Raw genomic sequence first — 21,305 nt, 5'->3', positions numbered from 1 at the left:
TCACAAGTGGAAACATCTTCTCTACGTCCAGCCTATCAAACCCTTTCATAATCTTGATGACCTCCATCAGGTCACCTGTTAAGTCTTCTCTTTGAGAGAAAAGAGGCCCAGCCTGTCCAATCTTTCCTGATGGGCATACCTCGGAGTTTCAATGGATCTAGTTGGCACGGGACTCCTTGTGCGTCACTGTAAACACCCAGGCCGTGAATGTGCGGGCCCTATGGGCGTGTACGAGGTGCGCATGCGCACGTAGGGGCCCCGCAAGTTCCAGGTTTAGGCATGTGAGGCGCACGCGCCTAAACCCGAACTTTCGATCTGTCAGATCACACGCATCCATAAGTAAAGGGCCTCTGCTGGTGGCGAACTTCTGCCCAATGAATACCCTTGTAATTCTTACGACTCTTGAAAGCAGGCTTAAAGGACAGAAAAATATATTTGTTCTCAATAATTTAAACATTAAAATCCTGTTATATAAGGTAAGTTTATTTTTAGACCCTTTAAAAGATGTAAATTTATTGTTCAAAAAATTAAATTTTTGTTTTAAATAATTAATGAAATTCCATTTTGATTAATTTTAAATATGTGATGGTTTTAAAATATATATATTTTAAGTGCTTGTGTGTTTTTGAGGGTATTCCTATTCATACTTATGGTAATTCCACAAATGGAACTAACCACAAGTATGAATTAGAATACCCCAACTTCGATTGGTTGGGCCGGCCCACGTGATCCCAAGGACGTGTACAAAGCACTTTCGTCCCTGGGATACGTGGGCCTCTACACAGGCCTTCGCATAGAGGCCCAGGACCAGAAGTCTCTGTACCTCTGGGACCATCAGGTCGATTCGGAGAAATTTTTAAGATCGGAGGCATCCGCCCGCGGGAAGCCTCCGACCGCCATTTCTGGGCCCTAGTTATTCCTGCTTAATATTGAAGCCATTTGTACTTACTTGGCAGATGCAATCAGCTCTGAGCTCTGGGTGGACTCCTCAGTATCCATCTGTATCAGTAACACTCGAGCTCCAGTCTTCAAACTTTGAAACGACTTTCTGTGGGTATAAAAAGACACATTCGCACCTTCTACCTAAAAAGCAAAATGAAAGTGCTGACTATGGATTGTTTCTGAATAAATTGATAAGCAGATACTGAAAAATAGCTGAGCAGATATTCTACGTCTTCTGAAATTGCATAGGATCGATTTTCATCGCCCTCCTCCTCCAGTGCCCGGACTGACTGATGAAACTAATATCTGAGATTCGATTGTATCTTTACTTTATTGAAAACTGCCGCTATGATAATGATTTCAACGAACTCAGGAGCACTGACCTTATTTTTTTACAGAAGGAATATTCTGTATCGAACTGATGCAGGAACAAGAGGAAAAATTCTCCCACATCGTTGCCAAGCTCTTTAACGAGTACCTTGATGTCTGATTTGGTAAGCAGCCTTGAAAAAGTTGTTACCTGAAACAGCAGTACTTTAGTTAGCATGACGACTGATAAATCGATGGTGCAATCTCACTTTTACAATGTCTAAATTCAACCTTCTGTTGGGGTTTCAATCCAGCTATTCTGTCCATTCTGCGTCTGATTCATCTGTGAAAACTGGATTCAATTCGAACCAGGTGTAATGTGTGCACCTGTGAGTATGCTCATGGGTTTGTGAAGCTAATGATCGAGCCAGGGTGTCCCTAGAGATGGAGCACACGGTGCTCACCGGTACGCTCGCGGCCTTCCGTGAGAGGTGGGCGCCGGAGGGAATGGTGTGCATCATCACCCCCGGCAACCAAATTTTAATTTGATTTTTTTGTCTAAAGTTTAATTTGTTTATTGTGCTGGTTTTAGTCCCTCCCCCTCCCCCTTTAGCCAGGGGGCACTTGTATAATTTGTGTTTTAGTGCCCTCAAAAAACAAACCCAAAAACAAGGGGCACTTGAAAAGTTTTTGGAGTGTCCTGTCCCCTTTAATCAGGGGGGCACCTGATTACTGATCACAACTTAAAATAGTTGTGGAGCTGTTGAACTGTGAGTGGCTTAGCCAGTCACGTGATGTTCACAACTCAATAAAACCCCAGTCATTTGGGTTCAGGGGATCCACAATGAGGCAGGTGGTTTTGAGCCTGGTGGATGAACTGGTAATGTGTAGTGTGATTGTTAAGCCTTTGCTAATAAACCAACTAGTTCTCAATGGTAATGTGTTTCTATGAATTCTTAAGCAAAGAACCCATGAAGCAAATACATTATACCAGGAAAAGTATGAAGATGGTGCCAGGGAACCAACTGACTGATAAATAGAAGATGGCATCAAAATTATAGTCGCTGAACTCTTACAATAGACTCGGGCTGGGTAAGGTATCAGGCAGAAGTACCACAGTGGCACAGATGGATGCAAGGCTGTGGAAACAGGATCCTAGCTATCTCTCATGCTCACAGAATGGTTTATAAAGTTCGATGAAGGATTTGAGGCCTTTGGCACTTATTACACACAAAACATAACACATTATATTAAGAAGACCGAAAATAATGCTTACTGGAAAAATAGCAGCTGCCAAGTTTAACATGAAGAAACAGAACATGCTATACTCAGTGGCCATCATTTCTTTTGTGTGCTGTTTTCAGTGCAGCTATTAACAGTTTTCTGCAAATGATTTATTCTTTGAAAGCACTTGTTAACACAGACATTTATATACACAGATGTATTAACAGGCATGCTGAAAACAGCAGCAGGGAAATTAAGCCCACTGGCTTCACTTCTCATATTTCAAGTCGTTTTTTTTGCCCTACTGGAAATAATTTGGATTAATTCCTTCACATTAAAGTCAATGAGGAAAAAAACCAGACAATTTTATCCCCCAAAAACGGTTGGTTTTGGGGCCGGGTGGGAGGTTAAACAGTTAAAAAACGGAATTCCGAACCCAACTCGCCCACTCAAATGGAGGCGGGACGGGGATGGGCAGCCAACCCGCTCCCTGGAGGCAGGTCACCCATTTAAATATTATAATGAGGCTGGCGTGCCTCATGGCGATCCACCATTTCAAATTTACCACTGGCTGGTCGGGTTTCCCGCAAGGCGAGGACTGCTGGATCCCAGGATGTAAATGCCTTTCCAATTCCATCCCTGCCTCACTCAGCCCTCCGCAATCAGACAGGCCCGAGGCCTGCAACCTACCCCACGGGGCCTCCGATATCCCTCCACAGCGGCCCCCTTCCCCCCCCCCACCCCCAAGGCCTCCGATCTCCCCCCGAACACACCCTGCCGGAGGCCTCCAATATACCCCACTAGGCCTACGATATCCCTTCACAGCGCCCACCCCCCCCCCCACCCCCACCCCCAAGATCTCCGATCTCCCCCCCCGAACACAATACCCACCCGGAGGCTTCCGATCTCCTCCCGACCTCTCCTCATCCAAGGCCGCAGGCAATCTCACTCCGAGCCCCCGTTTTCCCGGGTTTCCCAAGAGCTCTCTAGCCCCCTGCCCCTGTCCCCCTCCACCCCCACAGCTGCTGACCTGCCTCCGGATTAAAATTCCGGCCAAAGCTATGAAGTAGCAATCTCCTGTTTTAGAATAGGCATTAATTTTAGTTTGGTGTGGTTGATTAGTATAATGAAGGCACATTAAAGGTGTACAAACTGAAGCTCCACATGAGTTGGATGTCTTCTGCCTATCTTTTGAATACAGCAGCATTTCAGCATCAAACCGTAGACAAAAATCTAAAATTTATCAAAACACGATTGAAAGTTAACTAAGATCCCATAATCTAATTTCAAATTGTTACATACAGTAATCCCCAGCTTGGAGTCAATAGCGAAATTCTTCTAATGTATAGATTTCAACATCATCACCTCAACAAAACTGTGCCGTCGTGCCTCTGTGTCGCCAAGATGTTGGTGAATATAATCACTCAGTGATCTATGGTGTTGTTGAACAAAATATTCTTTCCATTGCTCCTTGACTTCATGATCCCCGAGCTCTGAGTGCTTCAAACGAACCACAGCATCTGGGGTCACACAGTTGAGAAGAAGGTGCTTTGCTGATTTTAGTATTGTTCTAGGATCCTCCAAGGTACCTTCATTTGTCAGGTATGCAGTGTCCAGAACTTGCAGGAGCACACTTGCACAAGCATCAGCATGGAATCCGATGATCACCTCTGAAGGGTTTAACGTTAATCTGCCGCTTTGCACTCGATTATCTTTCACTGACACAAACTCCTTGACCCATTGCTCCAATTTTTTGGTGATACCTTGCTGCTGAAGGTTAAGCACAGTACTCATGTCGAGGCTGTGCTTTTCAAGTCTATTGATCAAAGGAATGGGAAACTTCTCATAGACGACATCCTTGTCTTCAATAACAATCAGTCGAAACTTTTTGTCCACTCTGCATTTGACACGATGCGTTCCCAATCCCAGATCCACATATTGGTATTCCCCAAGGTTCACGTAGTACTGGTTCAAAGCATCATAAAGACTTTCATACAAGTTCTTCAAATTTAGAAGTATTACCATTCTCCCAGTCTCCATGCAGGTCTTCACTCGATTTACATTTCTACAGATTTGTGTATATTCCTGATCTTTTGGGAAACTAGACCCAAATATAATCTCAGGCTTGTCCTCCAGATCTTGAAAAACATGCTGCAGTACAATGTGAAGGGCGACGTAGTTCTTGGTAAGGAGGAGCAGGTAGCGACATTCTCCATCACTGGAAACTGCTGTGATATTTCTTTTCACCATCTCCAGTGTACTTGTTTGAGGAGGAGCCTCCAAAGCAGGGAGAAAAATTGGAACTGGTTGGAACTCATCTTTACCACTGAAGTTTCGTAAGATGGCGTCGGCCAGTTGTTCCTCCGTCGGCTTGCGTGTTGTCTCCTTGGCTGTAAGGAAAACCATTTTTACAAGGCTGTAGTAGTCGCGAAGTCCAAAAAACTGCCCATTTTGATTTTGACATATTTCTAAATATGCCTTGGCAAAGGTGGGAAAGAGATCCTGCACTTTTTGCTGCAAAGCATGGTCAGACGAACATATCCCCTTGGCCGTCTCAATGAGCTCTTTCTCGCATGGATCCAATCGGGAAACAAAGATCCCACGGTTCATCTTGGCAGGATCCAAGGCCCAGTTGGAAATTCCAATGAAGCCTACTTTTTTGTGAGGCTGTGGATTGTCGTCGTCAACGCAACCATCTTCCAGCAACGGATGAAGAGTTTTCAACGGCATCTGTGGAGAGTCTTCTGCCAAGCCAATTTCATCTAAGACCACCACGGAAGCATATTCACCCAGGTTGCGGCCCTGCTGAAATCGTGCACACTGTTTGAAGGTGTTGATGATCCCCTCCGGGGTTGAGTGAGGGCTGCATTGAAATGACACCATGTGAACTTGCTTCAGCTTTTTGAACAGCTCACAGTGAGCAGATTGCCCCTGCATAGCATCCAGTACAACTGTCTTTGCCAGGGACTTTGAACTACCAGGTTTTCCAACAAGGAAGAGTGGGATCCTCAGCTCAATGCAAATAACCATCAAGAAAACGTTCTCTTTTAAGGCCTCATTTTTAGCTATTGTTTCTCTTGTTTTTATCCTGTCCAACAAACAGTCTTGACATTTGACAATTTGAGTCTGAATTGCGCCTAGCGAATCATAAGGTTTAGGGAAAATATGGCATACGGTTTTTAAATATGTTTCCTTGCACACCAGTGAAGGATAGTAACAGACTCCTACCGTCAATACCAGAGCTTCCAAGATTTGGTTATTTGGGTTTGGGTAACCCAATAGCATTTCTTTATGCTCATAAAACCACACCAAAACCTCCATGCATCGTTCCACATCTCGTAAGCTCACAAAGCTGCACTCATCTTTCTTTTGCCGCATGAATTGCTGCGAGGCTGCGAGGACCTCTATTATGGTTCGAGTATGCAGATAGGGAAGCTTGTGGCTTCGGATATATCTTTGCACAATCTGGCAAGTATAAGCCAATTCAGCTTTGTCACTCAGCTGTCCAAAGTCCCAGACCAATGGAATCATGCTTGGTGGTAAAGGCTGCACCCGATACACCAGCTGCCTCAAAGGCACGTTGCCCAGTCTGTCTTCAGTCTCCTCCGCTTTAACCCGGTATCCCAACCCAGCCTTTTCCAGGCGTTCAATCATAACTTCAGAATGCTTTCTGTAAGGGTTGCAGGCTGCTATTATCTTTAAGCCAGTGTTGCATTTCATTGCTTTACCTTGAACTGTTTTATCGCAGAGGACTTCTTTGATGGCATGAATGGCCTCTGTGGTGTTAGCTTCATCGAAGAACAAGACCGTCTCCAAGCCATATTTCTGCTTGTTCTTAATGGCAAGCTCCTCAGCTTCCCTGATTTTTGCATAGATTGTCTCTGCTGTTGTGCCTCCATGTACCTTGACCAGTTTCATAGTCTCAGTTTTATGCTTGCCTTTCTGTAGGTCGCAAAGGAACTTAATCAGTCTCGTTTTCCCACAGCCGGTCTCCCCCATGATGATGACAGGGATTTCACATCTAAAGCGCATGTGGATGGCAAGCATTTTCATCATGTTGTCTGCTGTTAGTTCGTAGGTCTCGTCTGGATCTGCTGCCTCTTGGACACCAAGTACCAAGGAGAGCTTTCGCAGTTTCACTTCTCTGGGAAGATCATCAAAATCCTCGTTAAACTTTATTCTCTGCATGCTGAGTCCTCTTTCAAGCTGTGACGACATGACATTTCCTCTCAGAATCTGTCGAGTACGATGATCCACGGCATCAAAGCCACTGTGATTATTTCTTTGCAAATGAAAACCAAGGAACGTCATGGAAAGACCGTCCGCGTTGAAAAATATGTATGGGTGAGGGTGGGTTTCCCATCTTTTCCGGATCAGATATGGAAATAGCTCGTCAGGTGCTTGAAGGGCTGAGAAAGCAGGGCTTTCGTCTGAAATGTTCAGAGACGGCGTTGCAAAGTCTCGAGCCATGAGAATCATGAACTCAACAATGAAGTTTTTAAAACCAAGCAGGGTATCGCCAACAAACAAAGGATCACAAAAGATAGATTGCTCACAGTTTTTTAACTGAAGGTTCAGAAACCAAGAAAAGTTTCTCAACTCCGCCCAGGAAGGATCCTTTAGTCCACAGTGTTGGAGAAATAAAATGAGACATTCAGCAGGATATCCTTCAACAATGTTCTTGCTGTATATGAATTGATCGATGTCTTTCCTTGCACTGAACCGCTGGAGATATTGGTAGGGTCTCTGAATGGCTTCACTCGTGAACTCCCCCTCATCCATTAACGGTTCCAAAATATTACGGTGGGTGCCCTCGCACTTTCTTAATTCAAGCCGACGGACTTCTCTTGGCGGTCTGCAGTGAATTGTTGGTAGGATACCTAGAAGTCCCACGGTTACCTACAAGAAAAGCATATTGAAAGAAGGAAAACTGTCACTTAAGCTGCAAATTTCTGTTTGCAGAGTTGCCCGCACTATTCTTGACAAAAGAGCAGCTTTCTCCTCTGTTAGTGTAGGGAAATCAGCAAGCAGAGAAAAGGGCCATACTTACATAGAAACATAGAAAATCGGTGCAGGAGTAGGCCATTTGGCCCTTCGAGCCTGCACCACCATTCAATAAGATCATGGCTGATCATTCAACCTCAGTACCCCTTTCCTGCTTTCTCTCCATACCCCTTGATCCCTTTAGCTGTAAGGGCCATATCTAACTCCCTCTTGAATATATCCAACCAACTGGCCTCAACAACTTTACTTCAATTCCATAATCAAGATAGGCTAACTTGCTGAGAATTTCAGCGAGAAAATAATGTAATTATATAACACTGAACTTTACGAAATGGTAACCTACATAATTAGACCATAGTTGTTGACCCTTAGTGAAAGAAACAGATACTATGCTAGTTAATTCATAACCACATTCTGGGAGAAATTATTATTTAGTTAAATCAGCTGGTGGTTTCAATTTTTACTGAATATAATCTGGCCAATATTTATCCCTCAATCAATGTAACAAAAACAGATTATCTGGTCATTATCACATTGCTGGCTGTGGGAGCTTGCTTTGTGCAAATTGGCTGCCACGTTTCCCACATTACAACAGTGACTACACTCAAGTACTTCACTGGTCGTGAAAGGCGCTACATAAATGTAAGTCTTTCTTTCTTCTGGTTTTTTAGTTGGTTCATGTGAACAAGTGGTTGATTAATCCAGCTACAGATCCTGTTTAATTATTTAAATATTTGGTCCAATAGCACACCTCCAGCTACAAGTAACCAGATGAACAGCCTATTGCTACAGAAAACATTTAAGATTCACTTTAAATTATGTTTTAAAGGTGGAACTTTCAACTGACATAGTTCACATATGAACGCTTAACACACTCAGACTACATTTGTGTGTGCACTAATTTTACATAAGTATTTTTTTTTAATTCGTAGCCAATCGTTCCAATTCTTTGTCAAATCACAAACGCCAGAGGTCACCTTGCACACATCAAGGATCACTCTGCGCCAATGCTCTTAGCCAAAAGGCCTAGAGCCACTGCACCGTTCCTGGAAGTACTGCAATACCAGGTTCGTGCCATGGAGGTGGATGGGTCAGGCCCCCCACACACCTAAATGAAACGCAGCCTGTGTAAAACGTATGCACCGAAAAACATAATTTGAGTGTGTCAAGTGTTCTACGTGAACTTCATCAGTCAGAAGTTACACACCAGAGATACTACAAGATGTAAATGTTAACTGCAAAATATTGCTTTGAAAGTACTATAGCCTAAACAACCTGCTGAGTTTGGGGTTTACAAAGGAATTCATTGCCATCCAGATGTTCCACAATGTACAGGTGAGCTGTGCTGCGTTTCCAGATCCTTCCCTTACTGTTCTTCAGGAATCCTAATATTAGAATCTTGAAAAGGAATTCTTCCAGTCTTTTCCTTACCTTACAAAAGGAAAAAAGGACCATAAAGATTAACGTAAACTCCGACACAAAATCTATCTGTTGATGTACTAAGTTCAGAGAAGATTCAATAAATCTGGATGTCACAATTTATGCAATGGAAAAATAACTTTCAGAATAATTTGTAGCACGTGAGGATTTTGTGTATTTCTAAAGTCTTTCCCTTTGCACAAAGTAAAACAAAATCACCAAAGGTGGCAATACGAGAACCAATGCGTTTCCCACATTACAACAGTGCCAAAGTACTTCATTGGCTGTAAAGCGCTTTGAGATGTCCAGTGGATGTGAAAGGTGCTATATAAATGCGAGCCTTTCTTTCTTTCTCATTTCCAGAAGAGATTGACTTCATATTTCAAAAGAACAACTGGATCTTAACTAAGATTTCATTCCTTTCAGAAAGGAAACAGTGCTTATGCAATGATTCTGGTATCTAAATCACCCAGCCTCTAATTACCCTCCATAATGGAGGGGGACCCCTCAAAGAACGATGGAAATTGGTGAATAATCAGAATCCCCAAACTTTGGTCTCACATGTATGGTTCCGTGATACTCCAGGCTCAGGAGATAAGTCCAATAAAAGCGAGAGAAATTTCATTCCATCTTTCTTGGAGTGGATGTATGTCAGACAGGAGGAGATTGATATCAGTGAGCTACACATTGTCTCTTGCAAGGCTTTGTCCCATGAAAATTGAATTAAGAAGGCAGAGATGAGAAAGTAAGTGATAGTGTTGTAAAAGGAATGATCTTCCACAATTCTAGAGGGATTCTGGAGAACATCTACAACTTGCAATACTTTTTCAGGGACAAAATTACCTGCTGAAAGTAGACCTTATTGTCTTCAGAAACGTGGTTGCGATTTTAACTGTCCACCTGGCGGGAACCAGGCCTGGGGGGAGGGGGTGGTGTGTGTGTGAGGTGGGGGGGGAGGGGTGGTGTGTGTGAGAGGTGGGAGGGAGGGAGTGGTGTGTGTGTGTGAGGTGGGGGGGGAGGGGTGGTGTGTGTGTGAGGTGGGAGGGAGGGGGTGGTGTGTGTGAGAGGTGGGGGGGAGGGAGTGGTGTGTATGAGAGGTGGGGGGAGGGGGTGGGGTGTGTGTGAGGTGGGGGTGGTGTGTGTGTGAGGTGGGGGGGAGGGGTGGTGTGTGTGTGTGAGGTGGGGGGGGGAGGGGGGTGTGTGAGAGGTGGGGGGGAGGGGTGGTGTGTGTGTGAGGTGGGGGGGAGGGGTGGTGAGTGTGTGAGGTGGGGGGGAGGGGTGGTGTGTGTGTGAGGTGGGGGGGAGGGGTGGTGTGTGTGTGAGGTGGGGGGGAGGGGGTGGTGTGTGTGTGAGGTGGGGGGGAGGGGTGGTGTGTGTGAGAGGTGGGGGGGACGGGTGGTGTGTGTGTGTGAGGTGGGGGAAGAGGGGTGGTGTGTGAGAGGTGGGAGGAGGGGGTGGTGTGTGAGGTAGGGGGAGGGGGTGGTGTGTGTGAGGTGGGGGAGGGGGCAGTGTGTGTGTGAGGTGGGGGGAGGGGGTGGTGTGTGTGTGTGTGTGTGTGTGTGTGTGTATGTGAGGTGGGGGGTGGGAGAATGTATGTGTGAGGTGGGGAGGGGGTGGTATGTGTGAAGTAGAGGGAGGGGGTGGTGTGTGTGAGGTGGGGGAGGGGGCAGTGTGTGTGTGTGAGGTGGGGGAGAGGGGGTGGTGTGTGTGTGTGTGTGAGGTGGGGGGAGGGGGTGGTGTGTGTGTGTGTGTGTGTGAGATGAGGGGAGGGGGCAGTGTATGTGTGAGGTGGGGGGAGGGTGTGTGTGTGTGAAAGGTGGGGGGGGAGGGGGTAGTATGTTTGTGAGGTGGGGGGGAGGGGGCAGTGTGTGCGTGAGGTGGGGGGAGGGGGTTGTGTGTGTGTGAGGTGGGGGGAGCGGGCAGTGTGTGTGTGTGAGGTGGGGGGAGGGGATGGTGTGTGTGTGATGTGGGGGGAGGGGATGGTGTGTGTGTGATGTGGGGGGAGGGGGGGTGTGTGTGTGTGTAAGAGGTGGGGAGGAGGGGTAGTATGTGTGTGAGGTGGGGGGAGGGGGCAGTGTGTGTGTGAGATGGGGGGAGGGGGCAGTGTGTGTGTGAGGTGTGGGGAGGGGGTGGTGTGTATGAGAGGTGGGGGGAGGGGGTAGTATGTGTGTGAGGTGGGGGGAGGGTGTGTGTGTGTGTGTGTGAGGTGGGGGGAGGGGGTAGTATGTGTGTGAGGTGGGGGGGGGGGGTGTGAGGTGGGGGGAGGGGATAGTATGTGTGAGGTGGGGGGAGGGGTAGTATGTGTGAGGTGGGGGGGAGGGGGTAGTGTGTGTGAGGTGGGGGGAGGGGGTAGTATGTGTGAGGTGGGGGGAGGGGGTAGTATGTGTGAGGTGGGGGGAGGGGGTGGTGTGTGTGAGGTGGGGGGAGGGAGTAGTATGTGTGTGAGGTGGGGGGGGAGGGGGTGGTGTGTATGAGAGGTGGGGGGAGGGTGTGTGTGTGTGTGTGTGTGAGGTGGGGGGAGGGAGTAGTATGTGTGTGAGGTGGGGGGGGAGGGGGTGGTGTGTATGAGAGGTGGGGGGAGGGTGTGTGTGTGTGTGTGAGGTGGGGGGAGAGGGTAGTATGTGTGAGGTGGGGGGGAGGTGGTGGGGTGTGTATGTGAGGTGGGGGGAGAGGGTAGTATGTGTGTGAGGTGTGGGGGGAGGGGGTGGTGTGTATGAGAGGTGGGGGGAGAGGGTAGTATGTGTGAGGTGGGGGGAGGGGGTGGGGGTGTGTGTGAGGTGGGGGGAGGGGGTAGTATGTGTGAGGTGGGGGGAGGGGGTAGTATGTGTGTGAGGTGGGGGGGAGGGGGTGGGGGTGTGTGTGAGGTGTGGGGAGGGGGTGGGGGTGTGTGTGAGGTGGGGGGAGGGGGTAGTATGTGTGAGGTGGGGGGAGGTGGTGGGGTGTGTGTGTGAGGTGGGGGGAGGGGGTAGTGTGTGTGTGTGAGGTGGGGGGGAGGGGGTGGTGTGTATGAGAGGTGGGGGGAGGGTGTGTGTGTGTGTGTGTGAGGTGGGGGGAGAGGGTAGTATGTGTGTGAGGTGTGGGGGGAGGGGGTGGTGTGTGTGTGAGGTGGGGGGAGGGGGTGGTGTGTATGAGAGGTGGGGGGAGGGTGTGTGTGTGTGTGTGTGAGGTGGGGGGAGAGGGTAGTATGTGTGTGAGGTGTGGGGGGAGGGGTTGGTGTGTATGAGAGGTGGGGGGAGGGCAGTTATAAGAATGCAAGTCAGTTACCCCCTCCGAACCCGATTCCTTCCCGCCGTGTCCTGATATTAACCTGCACTACCAGCCGGAGACTGTTCCCACGGATCTGTAGCTGTGCCTCCTGCTCCAAATGGCTGCTCGCACCTGCCCAGCCAGGCTGTCGTTTTGGCCGGGAGTCTGCAGCAGATTATTTAAATGAGGACCCGTTGTTAAGGCCAGCAGGGGCTCCACATCCCTGGGGTCTCCCGCACTCCCCCCACCTCCCCGGTAATAGCGGGCCGTGAACTTTGATGATTACTTACAGGAGCTGCATCAATATGGAATATCATTGGCTGTCGAAGATTGCATGGATATGGAAGATTGTGCAGCTTTTGAACAATCATGTTTTCATCAATTGCAGGGTCAATTAATCGGATTGTCATCAGAGCATTGTGGATTCTAGGACAGCGCTGTAACAGCTTTTCATGCAGTCGGTTAACATAGAGCGATTTTCCTGTATGAGAAACAATTACAAGAAAGTTTGTATTTGGACACCAGGTTCTGGCTGACGTGAAATTCTGTTTGAAAGAATTTTAAAATGAGGTTTATAAGTGTTGGATTACGGAAATTTACATTGATCTTTAAAAGGCCTCTTCTGTACAGTATTAAATAAGCACAATGGGAAATGAGAGCGAGACATACTTCCAAATGTTTTTCGGCAATGGCTATATGTCCCCAAATCTTAGAAATGTCCAATGTTGTTCCCCCTCCCAAATAGAATATTACAACGGTACAGGCTTTGGTACCTACCCACTCCAGGCCTTTTGGACGATACAATTCTGACAGAAAGCCGGTCATGGAATACTTGAGCTGCTGAGTTCTGCCCCTGAGGGACAGTGAAATGATTGACCAGGTACTGCTGAATGGCTTCTGTTTTGATATTCAGCCCTATAGGTACTTTGTAATGGCTGAGATATGATGGGATATAACAGTGTTGGCGCTTAGCATCACAGATGACAACAAACCGATATTCTGGATTACAGTGACGTATCAATTCCTCAAACAACTCTCCAAATCTGACGCTAGTTTCATAACTCAGGCAATCTGCGTGTACTAGCGTATAGATTTTCTGTTCGTGGGACCCTCTGCTCAAAGCCCGCCGTAAAAACAGTTCGACCTCTTCATAAGTCGTTTCCTCGGCGCACAGAAGAACTTCGTCATAGGTTGGCAGGGGCTGCTCTTGATTTTGCATGTAGACATATAAGGCAGCTCTAAAGATCTCGGGCTGGGCACAGACTACGAGATTCGGTCTTCCGTGATGCAGAGAATGAGGAAGCTGTCTCCTTACTGTTGTCTCATTCGTATCTGAAAGGCAGCTAAGCAAGTCACCAAAAGCGGATATATCTAAATGGTCAGTTAAGAAAGCAGTCATGTTTTCCATAAATTTGGTCCAGAGGAGTGTAATCGCCTCAGAAAGACCTGCATTTTCTATTTGGGAAGACATCTTTGATATGCCAACATCATACATTTCTTCACATACTGACTCTGCAGGCTCAATATGTTGGAACTGGACAGGCTCTGGACATTGGATTTCAACAGGCTCAACATACTGGAATTGATTATCACACTCCTCATAGTCACTCTGAGATGATGTCCAAATATAAGCTCTTTCTGGACTGTACCCTACTGAACTTGCAGTAGGTGGGGCAAAGTCGATCAAATCCAAATCAGCCTCTTCACTCTCACTTTCACTCTCCCCAGCTTCCAGCACAGAGTCACTCATCTCCCCATTTTCGGAATCCTCATTCAATGTAATTAGCTGAGGCATCGCACTTCTGATATCCTTCGCAGTGCAGTCAGGCTTAATGAACGACAGCATTGTCATCACCTGCTCACACAGAGGCTCTCCGGCAGCAAAGCATCCCAGTTCTGAGCACAGATACACAATCTGTTCTGCTGTATAGTAATTCAGATAGTAGAACTGTGCTCGTCTCTTCTCAATGAACTCGCACCAGCCCTGAAGGCACGCCTCCAGCGCTCTGCACAATACTTGCAGCTGATCACAGACCTCTCCGCCGACTTTTAGACATCCAATTCCTTTTACGTTAAAGTCCATTGTTAGGCAGACATCACTCTCTTTACTGCAGAACACTCGTGCCTTCCAGTTTCTGTAAAGCATGTTTCCAGATGAGTACAATTCAATGAACGACTTTCCGAGCCTTTGGACATTGTTGAAATTCTGTCGAAAATAAAATGTGTTCAAGAGTATAAATATTAAAATAAGTTGCCTCAGCTGAACTTGCAGCAGAGAATTTAGGGCTTAGGTTATTTAAATGCACAGCCAGAAGTGCAATAAATATATAATAACTATTTAAATGCTGTACAAATTTCTAATCACGATTGGTGCTCTAGCGTGATGTTACGTCGAAAAAAAGCAATGCATTACCAACTGAAGAAGCTGTTTATACAAAGACTAAATGAGTCTTGCCATCAGCTGCCTTTGAAATATCAAATGATTGTAAACAATTATCAGTCACTTTTTTGTACTTTTCTTTCTTATGTCCACTGCTGCAAATTTTATATAATAGAAGCAGTCTGGTGCTGATAACACTGATGACGAACAAGCTTCATTGAGTGACGATACCAGTCAGCGTGAAGGAGCTGCATTTATACACATGGATAGTCTGATCAGTGAAACACTGTGGGTTAACGGGTGTAGGGATGATGTTCCTGGCCCTGCGTCTTGGCGCACTGGATCACCTGGGTGTAGTGAGTACAAGTGAACAGGAAAATCGAGTCAACTCTCTTATGGGCGAGTGCGAGCCCGATTTCCCTGCATCCGTTGTGACCAATTGATCCAGTACGCCCAGAAAAAGGGTAAGAGCCTCTCTTTAAATAGGTGGACACAAATTGCTTTGAGCGTTCATTCCTCACTTAGTCCAACAAGCTCGGCTGATGATTTGAATTATTGAAATAAATTCTCTTTTTCTAAATAAAATATTTCTAGGTTTGATTTAGACATTGAAGCCAAGCTATTTTACAAATGCTTTTACCTCCATGAATCTGGCCACTTCCTCTTTCCCACGTTCTCTTTTTCCCGACATGAGCATTAATTTGTTCTGCAATTCCTTCAGTTCTTCCAATGTGTATACCTTCCATTCGTTAGTGCTCTCATCACAGACCCTCAGCCGGAGGACACTTCCGAGTGACAGCTAAACAAGATTATAAATAAATTCAGATCAAACAACATGACTTCAATCCAATACTATGGGTTAGAATCATAGAATGGTTTCAGGCCAGGAGGCCCTTCGGCCCATCGAGCCCGTGCCAGTTCTCTGCACTTCAGCGAGTCCCACTCCCTGCCCTTTCCCCATAGCCCTGCAAATTTGTTTCCTTCAGGTACTTATCCAATACCCTTTTTAAAACCACGATTGAGTCTGCCTTCACTACCTTAAATCTGTGCCCTCTGGTTCTCGACCCTTCCACCAATGTGAACAGTTTCTCGCTATCTACTCTGTCCCGACCTCTCATGATTTTGAACACCTCTATCAAATCTCCTCTCAACCTTCTCTGCTCGAAGGAGAACAACTCCAGCTTCTCCAGATTGCATACAATTCACAGCAAATTAATTTGCAGAAAAGAAGCTTCTGGTTTTATGTGAAGGGTACACTTTATTAAAGAGTATGCTTTTCTATATAATCAGAAGCCTATAGTAAATACACCTCTGGGCATGGTGGTCTAATGGTGAATACTTTCCATTCATATCATTGTCACTCTAAGAAACAGAGTCTCTGCAACTGTTGTGTGCTTTCCTCAGTTTGAGGCAATCTGTCCATATCACTTGGGATGGGGATGTGAGAGACATCTATCTCGTGACCAGAGCACGAACTAACATAGTCTAAGCCACACATGGGGAAACTAAGAAATCCATCAACTAAATTAGTGCTGACGGAAAGGGAAAGATTCACACAAACTAGATAAAATGGAGAGTCTGGTCCCAACTCCTGTTCTCCTTCAACACAAAAGCAAAATACTGCGGATGCTGGAATCTGAAATAAAAACGGAAAATGCTGGCAATCTCAGCGGGTCAGGCAGCATCTGTGGAGAAAACCAGAGTTAACGTTTCAGGTCGATGACCCTTTGTCAGAACTGGCAATAGTTCGAGATGCAACAGATTATGAAGGAAGTGCTGGGGCCCTGAAAAGGGGGAGGGAGGAAAGAACAAAGGGGAAGGTCTGTGATAGGGTGGAAGGCAGAAGAGATTTGAGAGACAAAAGGGATGCGGGGCCAAACTGAGATGGCAACAGCACTAGTTAGGAAGCAAGAGTTCTATTTCTATTATTTCAGGACTAAACTAGTCTTGGTGGGGCCTGTGAAGAATGGGTTTACACACTGTCTTTTCACAACTAAGTGAAACCAGGATAGAAGTTTCCTCTTTGTATGTATAATGACTATGTGGTGTCGCAAAATAATCCGTACTGGATATCAAATTGATAATCATATTTTGAGAAACCATGAGCTAAGTTGCCATCGTTAGCGCTACTGGCGCAGAGCTGTGTGTGGTGTGTGCGATATTTAGTACGCGATATTTACCTCCGCAACAAAACCGACGTGAGAAATGGAAGAATTTCACACAGGTCTAAAAGGGTGTGGTTTTATGAGTTTGGAGTTGAAGCACAGTGTTGGGGCAAAGTAGTGGAAGCCTTTGTTTTGCATTTGGCCTATGGTATATCTGGCCTGGGAGTGCTTAGTGTTGTCAATGGGGTTCTATTTCCAGCATTGCCCTGGCCCACCAAACCCAACCTGACCCTAGGACCACTTCAACCGACCTCTCCCTAGAACCCACAAACCCAATTTCATCCTAGAACCAACTAACCAACCTCACCCTCAGACCACCTAACCCAACCTCACCCGAGAACCACCGAACCAACCTCACCCTCGAACAAACTAACCCAACTTCACCCTCAGACCACCAAACCCAACCTCACCCGAGAACCACCTAACCCAACTTCACCCTCAGACCACCAAACCCAACCTCACCCGAGAACCACCTAACCCAACCTCACCCTCGAACAAACTAACCCAACCTCACCCGAGAACCACCGAACCAACCTCACCCGAGAACCACCTAACCAACCTCACCCTCAGACCACCTAACTCAACCTCACCCGAGAACCACTGAACCAATCTCATCCGAGAACCACCGAACCCAACCTCGCCCTCGAACAAACTAACCCAACTTCACCCTCAGACCACCTAACCCAACCTCACCCTCAGACCACCTAACCCAACCTCACCCAAGAACCACCGAACCAACCTCACCCTCAGACCACCGAACCAAACTCACCCTAGAACCACCTAACCAACCTCACCCTCAGACCACCTAACCCAACCTCACCCGAGAACCACCGAACCAACCTCACCCTCAGACCACCGAACCAAACCTCACCCGAGAACCACCGAACCAACCTCACCCTCGAACAAACTAACCCAACTTCACCCTCAGACCACCAAACCCAACCTCACCCTAGAACCACCTAACCAACCTCACTCTCAGACCACCAAACCCAACCTCACCCGAGAACCACCGAACCCAACCTCACCCTCGAACAAACTAACCCAACTTCACCCTCAGACCACCAAACCCAACCTCACCCGAGAACCACCGAACCAACCTCACCCTTAGACCACCGAACCAACCTCACCCGAGAACCACCGAACCAACCTCACCCGAGAACCACCGAACCAACCTCACCCTCAGACCACCTAATCCAACCTCACCCGAGAACCACCGAACCAACCTCACTCTCGAACAAACTAACCCAACTTCACCCTCAGACCACCGAACCAACCTCACCCTACCACTGTTGGTACATCACCACAGCTTTCTTGTTACACATTGGGGTGGAAATTCGGTTGGAGGCTTCTTAAGGCGACGGGTCGGCAAATTTTGCGCCGGAAAATGGTTTGCGACGGAAGTCAGAAAATCTGGTTACTGCGCCCTGAGAGTGGAGTGGAGCGCTAAGGGAGGCGTTACCTCTCAGGGCGTCATGCTGGCTGAGCAATTGAAAATCTGTTGTAAAAGTGCCGGCTTTGGAGCAACCGAAGAGAGGCCTCCCTGCAACAACAAAAAAAAACGGCACAGAAAACACAAAAAACATTCCCAATAAAGGACTCCCTCCAAATAAAGGTGAATCGCAAATAAAATTCAGAGAACCACCAATTTCACTTCCCTTTTTCAATCATTCCTTCCCTTAGCATCCCGGGACAGCGCTGCACACCAGACTTCTCTGGCGGTGTCACTAGGGAGCGCTATGGGTGCTGCTCCAAGCAAATATCGCAACGCTGTCGAAACCGGGGGAGGTGCACACTGGCGCGACGCTCCTGGCGATACTGCTCAGCACCACCGGCACCGGCACACTGAATGTGCCGAACGGCGTGAATGTCGGCGCTCGCAGCTCAGACCCCTTTAGTGTCCCTGTTCCGACCCTTCCTGGGGCGCTAACTGACTGAATTTCTCCCACTTTGGTTTCACTAACCATCTATTCAGATGCAAGTACCTTTTCTTCATGCTGTTGTTCGATATTGCCCACTGTATAAACTCCTTTGTTGTTGATGGCTGCTGCTAGTGACAGGGAGGATGTTTCTACAGATCCATGACTTTCCCTCAGGGTTTTCAGCCATTCCAAATAACGAGCTGAATCTCTCTAAAGGAATAAAGAAATAAAAATTTGGAGTTCACAGCTTCATTGGTCTCGGTCAGTTCCAGAGTTGAAGCATCAAAGTAGCTTTGCAGACACCCGGCAACTGCATGGCCCACAATGAAAACATGTTACGGTTATTACCAGTTTATCTGGAAGTTGTGGATCACTTATAAGCGCCTTCTGGATTTCGCTTACAGAAGACATCAACATGTCAAAATTTGCATTCTGTTGCAGGCCATAAATGAAGGGAGAATATCCCATCACAGCATCATGGAAGCAGGCGACACGATCAATTTCCATGTCATTTTCTCCAGCTGATATGGATGCCAGGTCGACAAAGACTTTTACTTCCCTTAAACCTGAGTGACAGAGAAAGAGAGAGAGAAAAAAAAAGTAACAATGAAATAGAACTGGCAAAAAATGTTTTCAATTCTATCCACAGCAACAAAAGGAAAGCCAGAATTAAATCCCCAAAAATCAAACAATTATATTTCTACTTACTTGTCAGAGCTTCTTTCACCCACTTTACAAATGGCTGCTTTTGAACAAATTCCTCTAAGCACTCTTTGCATTTCTTATTAATTTTCACTAATAGATATTTGATGTTAATTAAGTCTTTGTCAAGGTAATCTAGATGTTGTTCTTTGAAAGAGTTTTCATTCTGAAGAAAAAAAAAGAGAAAAAAAATCATTATTGGCTGAAGAACAAAATAACACTGGCAAATTGTACCCGTGATCCAATGATGTGATCAGTACTGAATCGTTCAGGTGAATTAATCTATATAACTGTAGAATGTAGCAGGCTATTTACTGCTGAAAATTCTCTTCCTTTTACTATCAGTAAATAATAGACAGTTTTTTTTCTTGTTATGACTGAGGAAGGGCATTCAGCCCATCATAATTCATTCATCCATTCTGGAGTTTTCGCCTCCGCTACGATATCTGGAAGTTATTGCTGCCACGGCCTGCCATGTTTAAATTTAATCCTTCTCCAGCTATTACATTTCAGCCATGATAATGCGTTAATCACATCAACATTTATATAATTCAGAGCCATCATGCAACTTCATCAACTACCATTAATCCAAGAAACAAAATATAACAGCCCCCAAGCCAAAAGCCAAAGCTAATACCTCGTAAGTACTAAGGCCAACAGCTAGGCCAAGATTTGTCCTATTGTGGAAATGGGAGCCTAAAAGATCCATTTACCAATAACTGCATGGCAATAAAGTTACTAATCTACAAACTAATATACTTACTATTTTAGTCAGGTTCTGAATTTTTTTGAAGTCACCCTGCAGTTCTAACTCCTTCACTATGTCTTGAATCACTTGTGCAGAATCAAGAGCTAAGTGAAGTTCATAATACTCTTTGATCTGCTGAAGCCTCTCCTGAGGGAAATCTCCTCCTTTTACCACTTTGAACATGATGGCTAACTCATTCCTTATTGCATCAGTCCTCTCTCGAAGATCGAAAAACATCCTGTCAATCTCTTGGAACGTTATGGTAGCCTGTTCGGTTTTCCTGCACAGGTCTACGTAATCATTCCAGCAACGGTCCCAGATCCCGGTGCAGAGGTCTTCCAAAGTTTCTTCATCGCTTTTAGAGTTTTTTGTGGCTTGCAGCCAGCAGTTCCGAAGAACGTTGCTCTCTGTGAGTTCATGCATTTTAACTGCCATTCGTTTAACATCACTCGTCAGGTTGTAATATTTAACATCGGGAGCAGACTTATTTTCAGATTCTTCATCCGTCCAGTACTTTGTTTCAACGAGTTCACTGAGTCTCATGGATTTGATATTGGCATGGTGCTTTTCTTCAAGGGAAGTTATGTCAGTGACTGTAAAGCAAGCAGGTACAGGTATTGCTTAAACAGCATCATTCTCTGGCAATTTTACATAGATTTGAAGGACATTGAAAATATTTAGATTCGACGAACTAAAGTTTTTATTCAATTTAAGTTTCAGTTCAGACAATAACATTTTGAACTTTAGATCAGAATTTACAATCAATGAGCAGATCTTCAAACATACTACCAGATTAATATGATACAAGTGTCATGTGCAGTATTCACCCCAATAGTTATTAACAGTAGGGAAAATACAGCCATAAAACTAAAAGATTGACCCACTAACATAAAACATTTGAGCAAACAGGCTAATTTCTTAAATTGAAGGGTACTTCAGGTTCCAGTACTGCTGTGTTTGAGGGTTTTAAACTTTTCTAGTGCCTGTACAGTTTTATAGCTGATAATTTTGTTTTAAAACATTTTGATATCCAGCAGCACTCCTTTTGAATTTATTAACAAGGTATTGAGTCACTCGAACTGTACACATCCAGGTTGTGGTACAAGTCTTCCTGAGCAAAACTGTGCCCATTAACTTGTGACTTGAGGAAAAATGCCAACCCCAGATGTTGGATCGATTATCCTGTGGCCTTGGAAATAGCGGATGCATTGACAGTCATTTTCCAACATTCCATTGACTCTGGATCA

General features: G+C 46.0%; 1 protein-coding gene across 6 annotated transcripts in view; it reads right to left on the bottom strand.

The window, feature by feature from the left end:
• The window catches only part of LOC139226750 (E3 ubiquitin-protein ligase rnf213-alpha-like), a 166,275-nt gene that overhangs the window by 71,464 nt on the left and 73,506 nt on the right, over positions 1–21,305 (bottom strand). For all 6 annotated transcript variants that reach the window (XM_070857737.1, XM_070857736.1, XM_070857741.1 and 3 more), the window contains 11 exons: positions 20,074–20,651; positions 19,317–19,476; positions 18,957–19,174; positions 18,672–18,818; positions 15,165–15,323; positions 12,922–14,350; positions 12,435–12,625; positions 8,755–8,910; positions 3,841–7,374; positions 1,326–1,462; positions 950–1,048 (listed from right to left, as the gene is read on the bottom strand). In XM_070857737.1, the coding sequence (XP_070713838.1) occupies positions 950–1,048; positions 1,326–1,462; positions 3,841–7,374; positions 8,755–8,910; positions 12,435–12,625; positions 12,922–14,350; positions 15,165–15,323; positions 18,672–18,818; positions 18,957–19,174; positions 19,317–19,476; positions 20,074–20,651 (6,808 nt within the window). The remainder of the gene's footprint in view (positions 1–949; positions 1,049–1,325; positions 1,463–3,840; positions 7,375–8,754; positions 8,911–12,434; positions 12,626–12,921; positions 14,351–15,164; positions 15,324–18,671; positions 18,819–18,956; positions 19,175–19,316; positions 19,477–20,073; positions 20,652–21,305) is intronic.

Source organism: Pristiophorus japonicus, chromosome 16, assembly GCF_044704955.1.
Source record: "Pristiophorus japonicus isolate sPriJap1 chromosome 16, sPriJap1.hap1, whole genome shotgun sequence".
Classification (NCBI taxonomy): domain Eukaryota; kingdom Metazoa; phylum Chordata; class Chondrichthyes; family Pristiophoridae; genus Pristiophorus; species Pristiophorus japonicus.
The sequence above is the reverse complement of the archived record's forward strand: the minus strand, read 5'-3'. Positions and strand labels throughout refer to the sequence as shown.